This window comes from Stigmatopora argus, chromosome 23 (assembly GCF_051989625.1).
Source record: "Stigmatopora argus isolate UIUO_Sarg chromosome 23, RoL_Sarg_1.0, whole genome shotgun sequence".
NCBI lineage: Eukaryota > Metazoa > Chordata > Actinopteri > Syngnathiformes > Syngnathidae > Stigmatopora > Stigmatopora argus.
Genome location: NC_135409.1, coordinates 9330532 through 9346449, shown reverse-complemented (window position 1 = coordinate 9346449; position 15918 = coordinate 9330532). Strand labels below are relative to the sequence as shown.

At 54.0% G+C, this 15918-nt stretch overlaps 2 protein-coding genes and 1 long non-coding RNA gene across 5 annotated transcripts; 1 reads left to right on the top strand and 2 right to left on the bottom strand.

The window, feature by feature from the left end:
• Positions 1–373: 373 nt before the first annotated feature.
• Positions 374–4151, top strand: gnsa (glucosamine (N-acetyl)-6-sulfatase a). Of its 2 annotated transcripts, XM_077594397.1 has the most exons (14): positions 374–685; positions 1218–1277; positions 1359–1565; positions 1640–1705; positions 1789–1887; positions 1959–2126; positions 2207–2289; positions 2351–2469; positions 2532–2635; positions 2737–2838; positions 2920–3030; positions 3095–3205; positions 3276–3436; positions 3513–4151. In XM_077594397.1, exons 1-14 carry the CDS (start codon positions 536–538, stop codon positions 3589–3591), a joined length of 1620 nt encoding a protein of 539 aa, XP_077450523.1. In that variant the 5' UTR covers positions 374–535; the 3' UTR covers positions 3592–4151. The 2 variants fall into 2 exon arrangements, with proteins under 2 accessions (XP_077450523.1, XP_077450522.1); XM_077594396.1 differs by having other exon boundaries at positions 1218–1565.
• A 356-nt stretch (positions 4152–4507) lies between these two features.
• On the bottom strand, positions 4508–15622 carry rassf3 (Ras association domain family member 3). Of its 2 annotated transcripts, XM_077594402.1 has the most exons (8): positions 15493–15622; positions 14960–15307; positions 13083–13204; positions 7091–7222; positions 6432–6635; positions 6275–6362; positions 6076–6191; positions 4508–5850 (listed from the first exon to the last, which is right to left on the bottom strand). In XM_077594402.1, the coding sequence occupies exons 2-8, from the start codon at positions 15270–15272 to the stop codon at positions 5698–5700; spliced, it is 1128 nt and encodes a 375-aa protein (XP_077450528.1). In that variant the 5' UTR covers positions 15273–15307; positions 15493–15622; the 3' UTR covers positions 4508–5697. The 2 variants fall into 2 exon arrangements, with proteins under 2 accessions (XP_077450528.1, XP_077450527.1); XM_077594401.1 differs by lacking the exons at positions 13083–13204; positions 14960–15307; positions 15493–15622 and adding an exon at positions 9578–10140.
• Positions 7233–9557, bottom strand: LOC144069216 (uncharacterized). Its single transcript, XR_013298424.1, has 3 exons — positions 9108–9557; positions 8566–9010; positions 7233–8485 (listed from the first exon to the last, which is right to left on the bottom strand). It is a non-coding gene; the product is annotated as an uncharacterized LOC144069216 (long non-coding RNA).
• Positions 15623–15918: the final 296 nt, after the last annotated feature.

Here is a 15918-nt window from a genome sequence, read left to right as displayed (position 1 = left end):
TGCATACCTGTCAACCTCTGCCGATAACTGCCCTTATAAATGATTATGATTCCCCTTACAAACACTGTACGAGTCGTACGGTGTTTGTAAGGTTTTTTGGGGGGCTTTGTAAGGTGAATCATAATCATTTATAAGGGCAGTTATCGGCAGAGGTTGACAGGTATGAAATTGCTTAAATTGAACAAAAAGGAGCCCCGAGCAGATGCAATACAAATGTTTATAAACGGACATGTCTAGCTGGCTTATATATATACACACATACATACATAATGGCCTTCGTGCCTGGGGAATGAACTAGCTCTGTTCTAAGATGGCCGCCGAATAAGGACGTCCGTCCCCGTGGCTCCCGGCGCCAAAAAAGCAATCTGGGGTCATTATCCCGATCGGCGCGCGTGACTGACTACGAAAGGCGGAAGTGAAGCTTCGCCGTAAACACTCACCATTGTGTAAACATTGACTATTTGTTGAGGGGGAGAACTCCGCGGACGTCAAAAGCAACGCGAACGTTGGTCGAGAAGAAAATAAGAGCAAGAAAATGTGGTTCAAGTATGTGCTTACCTGCGTCACCGTGTGGAGCTGCTACTTGGGCCACTTGGGCGAGCGCGGAGCTTTAGCCAAATCGTCCCGTACTCCAAACGTCGTCCTCATCCTCACCGACGACCTGGACGTCGCCATGGGGGGCCTGGTGGGTACTACTACTACTAATACTAACCCACATCCACTTTGAAAACAATTCTACGTATAGGTTGCCTGCCACGACGAAAACAAGAGATGGAGGTGACGCCACCAACGTTGACGTTGCTCGGTCCTAGGGTTAAGTGAACCTAACCTGACCGTCTGCCATATCCGGTGGCCAGCAAAAAAAATGTATTGATGAGCAACACCTGGCAGACGTGAACTAAGGCCACGCCCCCAAGAGCACGTTCGTCCAAGCGCCGCAGTGGCGAGCAAAAAGAAATCAATAAAATGAGGACGTTTTTGAAAGGATTCCCATAAATAATCATTGTTCAAATCATGCATTCTATAAATGGTGTCACGTTTATCAAATGTGCTCTCCCGAACCAACCTGACACATCTGACCAATAGAAATACACGGCAAAGTTGAATCACGTGATGTAGTTTAATGGCAACATTGGACACGGCAGGAAAGCGGGCGGCCAACTGGGCGGGCAGCCCGCCAGGCTGGCTGGCTGGCTAACGTTTGCCTTTCTTCTCAGACTTCCCTAAAAAAGACACAAAAACTCATCGGCGACGCCGGGATCACCTTCACCAACGCAGTAAGCGCCGGCCGCGGTCGCCAAGCGGAGACGGCGTTCCGACCGCGACGCGACGACGCCGTCCCTTTGCCGTCTTTTCAGTTCGTGGCCAGTCCGCTGTGCTGCCCCAGCCGAGCCAGCATCCTGACGGGGAAATACCCGCACAACCACCGTGTCACCAACAACACGCTGGAGGGGAACTGCAGCAGCGTGGCTTGGCAGAAGAGCGAGGAGGCGGGCACCTTCCCCGCCCTGCTCAATCGCCTGGCCGGCTACCAGACCTTTTTCGCCGGGAAGTACCTGAATCAGGTGAGCGCCCGTCGCCGGCCCGCTTCCATCCCGTTGTGGCTCGCACCGCTCCCAGCTCTTGGCATGGCACGCAGTACGGACGCGCCGAGGCCGGCGGCGTGGAGCACGTTCCTGTCGGCTGGAGCCACTGGGTCGGCTTGGTAGGGAAGAAAGCCATAAATACCGACGGAGCCTTTCCACGTGGAAAGAAAAGTCAAGTGAAGGTTCCTCCGCTTTGCCCCAGGAGAAAAATTCAAAGTACTACAACTACACTCTGTCGGTGAACGGAAAGGCCGAGAAACACGGGGACGACTACGGCAAAGATTATCTGACCGACGTGCTGGTGAGAAGACGAGCCGGCTCCCCGGGCGGGTGGGCCGGACAAAAGCCCCGGCGTCTTATTTGCTTCGGCAGGCCAACGCGTCCTTGAGCTTCCTGCGCTCCAAATCCAGCTACAAGCCCTTCTTCATGATGGTGTCCACGCCAGCCCCCCACTCCCCGTGGACCGCCGCCCCCCAGTACCGGGACCGTTTTAACGACACCAGGGCGCCCCGGGATCCCAACTTCAACATTCACGGCAAGGTGGGTAGGTGGCGAGCGGAGAACGGGCGGGCGGCGCCAGGGAAGCCGGGGACGCCGACCTTGTGACCGCGTCGCCGCAGGACAAACACTGGCTGATCCGGCAAGCCAAGACACCCATGAGCAACTCGTCCGTGCGCTTCCTGGACGATGCTTTCAGGAAACGGTGAGGGGAGCGACCGCCCCCCCCATGGCAAGGCACCGCCTAAAATCGCCCGTTCCCGCAGGTGGCGGACGTTGCTGTCGGTGGACGACCTCGTGGAGAAGATCGTGGGGTGCTTGCGAGACCGGGACGAACTGGACGACACCTACATCTTCTTTACCTCCGATAACGGATACCACACGGGTAACGGCAGAGGATCCCGCGGATGCAAAAGAAATTGAATCCACTTTTGTCCTTCCCCGCAGGTCAGTTCTCTCTTCCCCTGGACAAGCGGCAGCTGTACGATTTTGACATCCGCGTTCCCCTCATGGTGCGAGGACCCAACATCAAAGCCGGACAGATCAGCCAAGTCCGTGCGTCCGTTCGTTCGTCGTCGTCTTCATCGTCGCCGTCCGTCTGACCCTCCCTCTCCACGTGGTTTCAAATGATCCGCAACCCCCACACCGACAGTTCCTGGTGGCCAACGTGGACCTGGGGCCTACCGTGCTGGACGTGGCGGGAATCAATGTGAGCAAGACGCAGATGGACGGCACCTCCTTCCTGCCCGTTCTGGTGAGCCTCGCGGGACGGGTCTTCTACCGCCGGCCTCGGGCGGAACTCCTCAAACGGGGCGGGGGGGGATCTTTTCCGTAGAACGGGCAAATGAACGGCAGCTCTTGGAGGAGCGACATCCTGGTGGAGTACCAAGGAGAAGGCAGCGACATTTCCGACCCCGCCTGTCCCCTGCTCGGGCCCGGCGTGTCGGTGAGGAGGGAGGAGTTAGCATAACCCCGACCGTGGCGCCGCTCACGGTGCAAACCCTCTCCAGGAGTGCTTCCCCGATTGCGTGTGCGAGGACTCGTTCAACAACACGTACGCGTGCGTGCGCACGCTGGCGCCGGCCGCCGACCTGCAGTACTGCGAGTTCGACGACGACGAGGTGCGTGCGCGTGATGCCTTTCCTTTTCTTTGGCCGGGGGTCCGGGCTTGACGTTCCCGTGCGGTCGTAGGTGTTTGTGGAGGTGTACAACCTGACGGCGGACCCGTTCCAGCTGGACAACATCGCCAAGACCATCGACCAGGAAGTCCTGGAAAAGATGAACCATAGGTTGATGATGTTGCAGTCGTGCGCCGGGCAGACGTGCCGCACCGCCGGCGTCTACCACGCGCGGTGAGGATGGGCTCGGAGGCGCTACGTACGGGAGAAGGCTCGGAGGCGCTTTGTGACCGGCCTTTGTTTTGCTCAGTTTCCAATTCCACCCACGGCGGATGTTTCACGGCCGCCGCCGCCAAACCGTGGCGAGACACCGCCAAAAGATGAAGTGAAAAGGACTTGTTTTTGCGGACGGATGGACGTTGGATGCTCGCCGCTGGCTAAAAGGGAAGGAAGCCCGTTTGGCGTGGATGGCAGGCTGGCAGGTTTCAAGCCAGTGGTGACTTGCTTCGCTGTGGCCAGGGAAGGGAAGAAAGAAGGGGGGGTTAAGTCGGCAAAATGTTATTTTCCTGATGACGAGCACATTGAAAAGTTGTTAGGCAGGCAATAGGTCTCAAATGAGTTGACGGCTCATCCATTCCACTTGGAATGGATTGGACGTCTATTGGCGTCAAGCCAGTGAAGTCTTTTGCTCTGGTTTTGCTAGCGAGTTGGTTGTCGCCGGGTGGATTCCGGATGACTGACTGAATTTCGTCACGTCAACCCCGCAGAGAGGCCTCAGAGTGTCCATCAATAGGAACAGCATTCCTAGTTAAAGAATACGTACATTCTTGTAAAATGGCACCTTTTACGGCGATTCTATTATTTGTTGCAGCGATGCTAGATCAAGTCAAAGTCAAGTTATTCCATTTCTTTTGCATTAAAACGCATTTCTCTTGGCCATTTGAACTCACTTCACGCCAAGTCTTTTGGAAGCTCCAAAAACATCCAAACATTTCAAGAAAATATGAAAAGTTCAACTCTCATGCTGGTCCAGAGGTTGTCTTCTTGTTGGCACTCTTTGCAATCAACAAAGAAGATGGCGTCAAGATAAACGTGTGTGTGTGTGTGTGTGTGTTTACATGGCACACATCCAGCCACGACCTTTGCCGTAAGACTTGACGTGAATGACAGCGAAGGCCAGCAAAAGTCGGAATACCAACCGCCGCCGTCGTCATCCTTCTACAATGACTTTTTGGGCTGTGAGCAGAGTGGGTTCAAATGAAGGTCAGGTGGAGGAGCTTTTCAACAACAACAAAAATACTAGTATTTTGTCTTTGAAATGTCAACTTTAATAAGTGAACCACTCTGCCAACAAAATACATTTTCCATCTGCAAGTGCAAAGAAAGGCTAAGAAGGCACTTGTGAACTTTTCTTCCCGATGTCTTGCAAGTTAGAAGAAAAAAGACAGCCTTTGGTTGAAAACATTGCGACACAGAAATAACGACTGATTCAGTGTATACTCCTAAAATGGCAGCCTACGGAAGCGTCCAAAAAAAAATTAAAACACAAAGGACGTCCCCCCCCAAAAAATAAAGCCAACATTGCCAAGAAATTAAACACGCAAAAAAGTGATCATCCACCCAGCCACCTTCCCTGAATTGAAATTGTCGATGAAGTTCCCGCAGAAAACAATAATATAGTTGAGCTTCCAACCATGGGGAAAACACGCGAGCGCCAAGGAGCCGAGCGCTGAACGGGCGCCACGCTTCCCATCAATACTTTTACTCCCAAGCGCGATTGGCTTTCTTCCGCATTCAATTTACGCTTGTGCTTCCACGTAAAGCCAGTGTTTTGTAGACATCATTTGAATAAAACTCGACTCCATGTACATATACCGCCGCCCGTCACTTTTCAATCAATCTTTGGTGACATGGCGCATAAGACAAAACGACGTTCGCGGCATGTTCGGCATTTGTCCACAAGAGGGCACCGATTGAGCACAAACCCTGCCACTAGTGCAGTACGACAACAACAAAAACTATAGGCCGTTGTTTTCTTCACTTGCACTAAAAGACTTCCAGAACGTTTGGGGAAATTCCAATGGAACTAAATGCCAGCTAGGAGCGCATTTAAGGTTCAAATTTGGCCCCAAGGCCACGCGAGTGGTGGCCCCAAATCAACGCCGGCCGGGCCGGCACAATTACGGCCACAGCCCTTCCTCCTCGCGTTTCTATTCTACTTCCCCCGGCCCTCCTGGTCTACTTCCCGAATGGCGTCCACGCTCAAATTCAACTTTCTTAACTTCCCGCTTTGTGCGTGGTGATTGTTTGGCCGCCGCCACCACCGCCTCCGCTCAACTCCAAATAAATTAACAAAATAAAAGTGTACAAACTGTAGCGAGAGACTTAAAGATGTCCTTGGTCAGGTCCAGACGGACGTTTACTTTGGATCCTCTTCATCCTCGTGCTAATAATGACAACGGCCCTCCGGCGGTCTGTCGGGTGCCCTTCGGGTGTCACGGCGCTCCGCCCCGCGCCTCTTTCAGCGCCTCCTTCAGACTACGGCGGTAGACGTCGTAGCGGCGCAGCAGCGCTTCCTTCTGCTCAGTCTCTTCCTTGTCCAAAATGCGCAGGAAGTTGCGCAACTCGGGAACAGAGAAGGCGTCCCACTGAGGAGGGGAGGGAGGGAGGGAAAGAAAGATCGGGAGAGCGATTTGATCTCGGGTCTTGCGGCCGAACCTCGACTCGCGACTCGGATCGCCCGCTCGAGTGGGCGACTCGATTGGTTTGCGGCGGCGCAAAATGGACCGACACCTGCCCTAAAAATGTCAGGCGTCTAGGCCACAAGAGGGCGGCAAGGAACAGAGCCGTGGCAGGACCTTACCAAGACTTACCAAGACTTCCCCCGTCTGCCGTTCGCGCAGAACGAAAGCCAGCGCGTCGTCGTCGGGTCCCGCCGACAGACGCAGAAACAGCGGGCGCTCGCCGTCCGCCAGTTTGCACACCGACACTAAACACATTTTGCTCTCCGTCAGCCGTCCGGTTGACGAACGTCCGTCCCCTTGGAAGACAAAAAGTAGCGCTGGCTCTCACCCTGCTCGTCTCTGTTGTATCTTTTGTAGAGGGCGTACTTGGCCGGGTTGTCGGCCACGGTGAATTTGTTGAGCAGGGCCACAATCACCTGAAGGCGAGCCAGCAAAGGACAACTTGGAGGATTAGGCTCAAACGTGGGCGGCGGGTGCCCGCCTACCTGTCGGACGGTGTTGTTGGAGCTGATGTGCAGCGTGTTGCTGACGCCTCGCGGCAGGTAGAAAGCCTCGCCGGCCGCGTCCCCGCCGCTGCCGCTTCCAGCGCCGCCGCTCCCGGCGACGGCGCGCCGACCACGGCGCACCGTCACCGGCCTCCTCAGGTCCATCTGGACCTTGATGAAGCCCGTGTAGACGCCGCCGGCACCCTGAACGCGACACAAACGCTCCGTTGACTTGGGCGCAGGGCGTGAGGGGGACGCGCAGACTAAGGAGCCGCTCGCATTCAACACGTTTCTTCATTGCGGGCCAGCGTGGCAAGATAATAAAGATGTCAGATTGAAAAGGAGGAGGCCGAGACCGCGCGGTAAGATTGGACAATAGCCGGGCGGACGTGAGCCAGCGCTCGCTCGCTCGCTCTCCAGAGCGCACGTCCTCCCACCACCACAGTTTCAACTTGTAGCCCGCAGAGTGAACAGTCTGCGGAATGCTTAAGATTATCATCAGGCAAATGCGGTTGGAAGTGGAAAAGGCCTTTGATTTTTGGGGGGTTGTTTTTGACTTGAGCAGCAAGCGACGGCGCGTCTGGGCCATGTCACGGCGGGTGAGGGAATGTGAAGGCTCCAAGGCGAGGGAGCGTCTACAAGGAGCGAGTCTTACTCACCAGGGTCATTTTGAGCAGGTCTCTGGTTAGCGTGTTGTACTGCTCAATCTTCAGCCTGATTTCATCTGGGCTCAATTGGATGCGCAGCTGCCTCTCCTTCTCATTCTCCTTCTCCTTCTCCTCCTCCGCATCCTGAAAAGACAACACGCAGACAGCCGTTCAGCGAGATTTGGACGACTCGGTCGTCCTCGTTAGGAAGGGTGTGGTTCACGGGCCGCGGGCCGCGGGACCCTCGCGCACGACATGGTATGGTACGGTTAGCGGGTTAACCGTAGACCCTTAGCAAATTCGGCTTTCTTGTTTTGTCTGCGCTTACAAGGGCATGACACCGCTGAGCTACACCACACACACATTGGTAAGGCATCCTTATATGGCCAGGACGCAGCTGGGGCAATCGGTAGGGGAGCGCACGCACGCGCATACACAAAAACACGCCACGCATTGCTGCAAACGCCATGGACGGCGATAGAGGTCCGACGGAGTTCCAATCTGTGGAGGGAGCTCCCAGTCAGAGCTTTGATGTCATAAATGCCCACCTCGATGTTTGCCTTGACTCTCTTATCTTGATCGGGACATCCTGCGTGCACCTGCAGGATTCCTACCCTTCCTTCATCTGCCAGTCTGCACGTAAAGAGGTGACGTCAGCGGACTGTAGGCTAGGCTAGGCTAGGCTAGGCCAAGGTGTGGGAAGAACAAACAACCATTTGTGATTTCCACAGACAAAATGTAACGCTTTCCAAGCCACCCACCCACTTCTGCCTTGGCCTCATTTACTTTTGCGTCAAGATGGCCGTGCCCCCACCCCCGCTCCGGCAGGCGCTTGTTACTTCCTGTTATGTCCGCAGGGGGGAAGTGAAGAAGGACCACACCTTTTCCACATTCCTGCACGATGAGGTGAACACACACACACACACACAGTTGCTTCTGTGTTTCCATTCAAGAAAGCGTTTCCGCCCCCAAAAACCCACGAAAAAGCCAAAGCAGCGGCATATAGTAGGGAGCACCCAGACAAAGCGGTTAGGACTTGATGGGACATGGGAAGAAGGAAGCGCCAGTGATCTGGCGCTCCGCCGCAGTGCCTTCCCATGAGCAGGAAACTAGCTTACTTGACGCAAACGCTCCAAACGGCAGATGGCGCTTTCCGACATTTGCCAATGGAGCGCTCCTCCGTTATGGCCCGTCCATTGGCCGTAGAGAAAGCTTGCCCGGAAACAGGAAGTGAGCCAATCCGGAACGTGACGACGCCCCCCCCTCCAAGAAACTTTGGCGGCGGCTGCTTTGTTGTGGAAAACCAGAAGCGGGCGGGCGTGAGGTGAGGAGGATATTCTCGCTGCGTCCGATGGCGACCCTAGCCATGTCTAGCCTGGGATTGGACGCCTTGAAATCTCATTGCGCCTGTATCGTAATAAAAAGGCGTTCAATTGAATTGAAGTCAGTCACCCGCCGCTGCCGAGGAGAAACCCCAACGCTCACACCTTTTTCTTTTGCTGTAAAGAGAGAGCGGCACGGCCTGGCACGGCGCGGCACGGCGCGGCGCCTGGCTGTCGCCCTCGGAGATCAAAGTACGTACGCAAATGGCTTCTTGCGAGATAAGACCAGCCGACGAGGCGGCTTTCGCCAGCCTTCCGAGGAAGGCCGAGGAAAAATAGCCGGCGGAATACGCCGGAGCCTTGTAGACGTTGACACATTCCGTGGACGCCCGGTCTCTCTTGCGCCTTCTTCCTTGGCCTTGGCTTTTATTGATTAAATGTCACTCGGAGCCTGGCGTACGCCAGGGTTCCGCCGGGAGCAAATTTCACACTCACGACACGAGGTAGGTTCTGGCGCCGAGATCCGTCACGTCAACGCGGCGCTTGTCCGGCACATCCGGGGTCAAACGACAGGCCCTGGACGGGCCCTTGACGGGCCGGAGGCTGCCGACTTTTCCAAGCAAAATGAGGGAAACATAGCAGTCATTGAGGCGTGGGAACTGTCGCTCGCTCATCACCCCGCATGCAAGCCTATTGGTGGTACCTACAAGTCACGGGCTCCATGACATTCGGGCCCACTAGACTTCCATGTGAAGCCTTCCTTCCTTCCTTCTTTCCTTCGGTCGGTCGGGTTGGGTTGCTCGGCTTAAGCCTCGTAAAGCCGTGGCTCTGCAAATACTACTCGGAGCCGAGCAGAGCCGAGCATTCAGAAGTGCATCGAATATGCCGGCCATTTAAAGAGCAGCTTAGCCACGAGTCGTCTTTGGACAAATACACGCCCTTGTCCTTTTCTCGTCATTATTTTCCACGCAATAACTAGTTTACAGTACCCAAGCATTTCGTTCGTGACTCGGGAGAGGAAACGAGCGACAGGTGGACCTATTGTGGAAGATTATTGAGGCGCCCGTTCATTTTGACAACACCGATTGTGGCAGCTTTGAAGCGTCCAAACAAACCAAAAAAGAGCTGACGTAGGTTGTAAAAGGGCAAAGGGAAAAACGGACTTTATCGTATTTACCTTGCTTTCAGCGACTTTGCCCAGAGGTTTCTTGAAGAAAGAAGTCCTGGCCGTGAAAAAGTATTCCTCGGAGTCGTCCTCCAAGCTACTGTAGCCACTGCTCATGGTGCTATTCCACGTCATTGGCGAGGACCAACTTCTTTCTCGCTACGAGTTCGGCCTTCTCCAACTTGTTCCCAAGCGACAAAACAAAGTGGGACCCCTTCACCCTCCTCACGACCCACAAAGCAGTTGGGCGCTGTTCAACCAATCTGTCGGCGTCGGCGTCGGCGTCGGCGTGTGCTTGGCTAGGGAGTCATTTCCGTCTTCAAGCGGCTCGTGAGCCTTGCAAGCGACTCGGACGGGCGGACGGTTCAGTCGCTCCGCTCCACCGGCACGCGACTCATCTAACCGTCCTCATGTTAAAAAAAAAAAGGACGGGCCATCGTCGTGACTTCGATTTGCACCAATTGGCCGATGTTTAAGCAGCTTTGACCGTCGGAAAAGTGGACTTAGAAGTCCCGCGAGAAGCCTTCGTGCCGACTGTTGACAAGTCAGTGAACGCAGCGCAATACAGTGAGGCCGCGCCCACGAGCAGAGCGGCCAATAGAAAGCCAGCAACGACGCCACCAATCGACGCTCGCATTATTGAAGGGCGGGCGCATGGCTCACAGTGACGTCAGCGCCGCTTGGAATTGCATTGCGTTGATTCAAATCGAAAACTCTTCTCAGCGAGTCATATTCTAATAGAATATGACTGAGAAGAGTTTTCGACTATAGAATAATTCTATAGTCCCCATCGTCCTATAGCAGGGGTCGGGAACCTTTTTGACAGAGAGAACCATAAACAATTCATATTTTCAAATATTATTCCTTGAGAGCCATACTCATAATTTAACATACATGAAAAATGTGCGCCTTTTTTTTTTTACTAATTTCACCCCTTTGAAAGTACAAAAACTCCCTGAATTATTTTGCCAACATTTTTACGCTGTTGCTAATCACTGCATGCATAAACAGTCGTCTAATTAAAAGAATAATGATTAAAGCGGTGCTAAAATGTAGCGTCAATGCCACAGACTTGATGCTCCTATTGGTGCATTCAGAACTCCATATATTAACTGACAGGTTATCTGGGAGCCATATGCACCAACCAAAAGAGCCACATAAGGCTCCCGAGCCATTGGTTCCCTACCCCTGTCCTATAGCAAGCTAGCTCCTGGCAAGTTCGTTAGCCCCAAATCACGTACAGAAAAGCGACTCCGTTAGAGTTCTCTCTAATCAATCAAATCAAAAGCCTTTATTGTCATTATACAACAGCTACGTATAACGAAATGAGTGGTGCCACTCCACAAAGTGCGTGTTTCAACCAAAAACATGCTACTGAGTCCAAGCGTCATTTTATCCGTATATGTTCCAGTCCAGATGACATAAACAAGCACATTTTCTGACTCGTAGTGTCATTTTGCAACTGTCTGCTGACGTCAAGGTCAATTTGGGGGAGTGGCGAGAGGTCGCCGTCGCTAGGACAGGCTCGGGGCTTTTCTCCAAACAGAAGAGGAGGTGAGGGAGGTTTGACACCAAGCCACAAAGAGACAGGTTTGGCCTGTTTGGCGGCACTAAATCACGCTGAAAACGGCAGAAGGGCCCCGGAAGACGTGTAGACACACAAGCTCTCAATGAAAGGCACCCAGAATATATGGGGCCCAAAGGGGGCAGCCAAGCCGCCAACAACCCCCCCAGCCCAGCCCACCCCACCCCACCCCACCCCACCCAATCCATCCTCACTCTTTGCTTTGAAAGCAATCCAAAAGGCACACACGCAAGCTTGCCTCAACGTGCAGGCACGCTTCAGATAAGCAGACCTCGATTTCACAATAAACAACACGAAGCCAGGCCCAGGACAGAACAATTGTGTGCGTAGATTGGTGGCGCTCTTTCCATGGGCGCACGCACTTGAGTGTTGGCTTTATGTCAAAGAGGAATGGAGGCTGGGCTGTGTTTTATGGCCGCTTTAAATGCGGATAAGAAGCGGTAAAGGTGTTTTGCCAGCCAACTGTGGGAAAGAAGCTTGCCTGCGTCAACAAAGAAGCTTGTTTGATTCATTTTCCGTAGCGCTTATTTCTGAGCAATGTGCTGAGCACATAACGCCATCTTTTATGACTTTTTAATCAAGTCCCTATCGCCACGCCGCGAGCATCTAGGTTATTGTTTCTCTTTCCTCCAACGTGAGAAGGAACCGCCGTCACACGAGAGGCCTCCTCTGTTTTGAAGCAGGTCAGCGAACAACGAGCTGCCAGCGGCGGCGGCGGCGGCGGGATGACCCGCATGTCTGCCAGCGAGCGAGCGGCCAGCCAGCTGGCGCGAGACTCTGCGTCGTCTGCCGAGAGATTACAGATTGGCGGGATCAAAACTGGTGCTCGGGTGCGCTCCGCGCTCCGGTCTCATTCATTCAACAAAGCTACAGGTGGCCTCTCTGGGTACCGATAGAATCTAGATTGTAGAAAAATGCCCCCCTCTTCATCTGGGTTGAACAAAGCCACGACCCAAATATTTCTGGCCATTTAAAACAAGTGAAATCTCTTGCCCAAAAAAACGCCACGGGTGGGGGGTGGTGACCTACACGCGACCCGCTTAATCCAAAAAAAGATTATTGCTGTGCGTCTGCCATAATTCATGTCACACAAGCACACAATAGCCGTGACAGGAGATTCAACTCGTGCACATTTTCGGGCTCCTTTGGCCAACTGTGCTCTCGCACGTTAGCTTTTAGCACCCGTCGTGTTTTGCAATTATGGATGACGGTCCTCATTTTCTAAAGGCTTACATTCACGGGTCACGGTCAAATTTCCAACCAAACTGCTGCAATGTACTTTCCAAAGTCTCAGAAGCCAGTGTTTTGGTCCACCAGTGGGCGTCCCACACACGGCGACGCACAACATGCTCTCTGTTCGGACTTGATTACATTGACCCGCCATCGCCAAGTCATTAAAGAAAATCCAATCAAGTTGTTTAGGTCATGAACAAAATGACTTTAGGTCATGTTGCTAAATATGGGATACGCCTATTGGCGTTTGTAAGGTTTTTGGGGGGTTTGTAAGGGGAATCATAATCATTTATAAGGGCAGTTATCGGCAGAGGTTGACAGGTATGCATCCTGGACGAGGACGAGTCGGAAGTGATTTTCCTTGCAAGTTGTAGACATGTGTAATGATGTCTCCCTGTTTGATTAAAGTGTATTAAGTGTATTAATTATCAAGTTGGGTCATGGTTTTGGCGCATCGTTGAAGTCAATTTGCCTGTCGGTGTGAGCGTGAACGTTAGCGTTAGCGTTAGCGTGGATGTCCGTGTCCTCGTGCCCTGCCATTTGCTGGCCACCAGTTCAGAATCAATTGAGGATAAATTCAGGGTGTTATTCACATGCAACACGTCGACTTTGTGGCTTTGGAAAGTATTCCAACATTTTTCCCCCCCAAACGAAATACACAAAGTGTGAAAGTGGAGTTGGAAAAAAAGCAAAGCTCACTTTGGAAGGCGTGGTGTCGTCCTGACCGGGGGGCGCCGACGCCGACGCCGACGCCGAAGCAGCCGGGTGACAATCCAGAGTCACGTAGCTCCTGCAGGCAGGGTGACACGTGTATTTGCAACCTGCAAACACACACAAACACACACTAAATGACACCATTGTCTCCCTTGGGCGTCTGACTTGAATTCTTTTGGACTCCAGATAATCACCGTTAGCCATGATTTGTCAAAACTACTTCAGACTCTAATTTCTCCCCTACACGTGTGGCAGGCGGTTTTTCAAGATGGCGTCCGACAAAAAACAACAACAACAACTGAGCAACATGCATGCACCAGCCACCCTGTCATCCGGCCAGGCCCACGCACACGCCGCCGTCGTCCTTTTTTGCCGAGCGGGCAGTTTGGGCAAAGAGCGCCGAGTCGGGCTTTCCGGCTCGGCGGCCCGCTGACCCCCTCTCCTGTTGTGACTGGCGTCTGTCGGGTGGCGGGTTAGGATTTGATCCCGACAGGAAGCCGGATGGCGTTTTGGATGTAGGTCATTTGGAAAACCCTTGATATCAGATTGATTCAGGGTGGTCAAAGTCCACGGCCTACGTGGAACACGAGGACCGCGTCCGGGTTTGTTTGCAGGCGCGGGACGAACGGCGGCGGCGGCGGCAGACGCCAATCGGCTGCCGGTTCCAGATTGGCGGCACGCCTAAGCCTATTGAAAATGGATCCTCGAAAGTTATTGATTAACGTTTGGAGGACGGGTCCATCACCAATAGAAACGGAGCGTAGCCCGGGAGACGGGCCCGTGACTCACCCGATTTGCACCACGGCCACGTGACCTCCGGCCGCCCCGAGCGCCTGGCGGCGGCGGCGGCGGGAAAACGGTAGAAGAATCCCGATATCCTCCGTAAAGTTCTTCCCAAGTTCTCCACCAGCCCCATGGCGCCGCTCCGCCAGGCCCAGCGGCCTCGGGGGCTCCGATGCCGCCTCGCACGGTGCCTCCGCTCGTGTGGGATGCGTAGCGGAGGGCGGCAACTCCCTCTTGGCCACGCCGGTGCCCCTTTTGTGGGGGTCAGCTGCTTCCCCTTGTTTGTTCAGCCATTGTGACACTAGGGCTCCACAAAACGCGCACGCGCACCTCATGCGCCAGACCCCGTTTCCCACCGCCGTTTAGAATTCCACCCGACGGAAAGAACTTTCGACAGTGGCTTATCGCAGATATCGGGGGAGATGACGTTGGACTGCCAACTAGCCATAGAAAAGGGGTCCACGCGCCATCGTTTCTCATGGCAAAACAATCCCCAGAAACTGGCACCGAAGGAGATTTCGTCGAAACGGTACAACGTGGCTCACTTAAGCAGCTCGGTCGCCCGAAAAATGTTGGCGTTTCCCAACATGCTTCTTTGCAGTGGTTATCGAGTCTGGCGCCCGGGCCGCCCGGTGCGACCGACACTTTTGGCAAAGGCAAAGCTTAGCCAGGAGTCGCCGTGCGTGAACAAAGTGGAGTAGGCTTCGGGGAATTGTCGCCGGTCGACCCACATGCCGACCACATTCCGCCGTCACCTCCCACGTCAGTCGTCACGCCAACCGCTTTGTTTTTTGGCCCGCGACGATGGGCGACCCAGTGTCGGAAACAATGAATTCTTCCTCTCGGGGTGGTACGACAGTCTTAAACGGTTGCGTCAGCGTTTAACCAAAAGCTTGGAAATAATCAGGTTTAGTGGACGCCCAGTTAGAATACGTAGTATGCATGTCTAGTATCGTGGTCCTATGTATGCAACAGGAGGGAAAGGTGGAGTTTCCCCATGACAATTGGCGCAACGGACGGAGCCAAAAGGTCCCCTATGAATGCGGGAGCGAGCGGAGGAAAAATGTTAGAAGGCTGACCTGCACAGGCGAGGCCCCCGCCCAAGATGTATTTGCAGCACACGTCACACCAGTCGCCGCCGTCGTCGCCCTCTCTGCCGGCACGGAAGCTGTGGCCCTCCCCGGACTCCTCCTTCGCCCCGGAGTCGAAGATGGTCCTGACGTCGGGGGGTTTGTAGCCTTTCTTACGGCCACGGGGAGGAGGGCCCGCTCCGGGGCGCCCTATCTGCGCCGCCTCGACCTCGAAAGGCCGCAGCCCGGCGGCGCCCAAAGGCGGCGAGCTGACCTCTGGAGAGGCGGCGTGCCTGCGCCCCCCCGGGCGGCTCACTTTCATGGCGGCGAAGCAGGCGACTGGCCGATATGCGCTTCCTGATGGAGAAATAAGCAGGTTGAGGCGGTCGACGCGGCTCGGAACGGGTTGGATCTCATTTTACAGGCAGCCACGGAGGAGCCTGATTCTCATTCCAAGAAGAAAACAACAAGCACAACCACCACCAGCAAAAGTATCAAGGAGGAGAAAAAAATCATTGCTGCAGGCTAAAAAAATGACGTACCTTCATTTTGGGAACTCTCCTTTTCACATGGGCATCAATCAGACTCAGTCGCGTTAAACATTGGAACCTTTTCCACTTTAAATCTGGGGGGGAGGCAAAACGCGGAAACCGCAATAGTCTTTGTGACCACGCGATGGCACTGCGGTGTCATGAAACGGATACAGTAAAACCCCAGCACTGGGCGGACCGTAGATCGCCGATTGGACGAAAATACAAACATGAATTGGAGGGGCAAAAAAAAAAAAAAAAAGACAAGTGACAATGGGAGATTTTTTCACAGGCCACGAGGGGGCAGCGTCTCACTTCAAGGGTAAAATAGCAGCACTTCAGTGAGGGTTTTAAAAGTCAGGCCAAGGAATATGAAATAAACTGTTCCTATCTACGTGGCGGTGATTGACCTTTTGCGGCAGGTCTCGGAAGCGATTA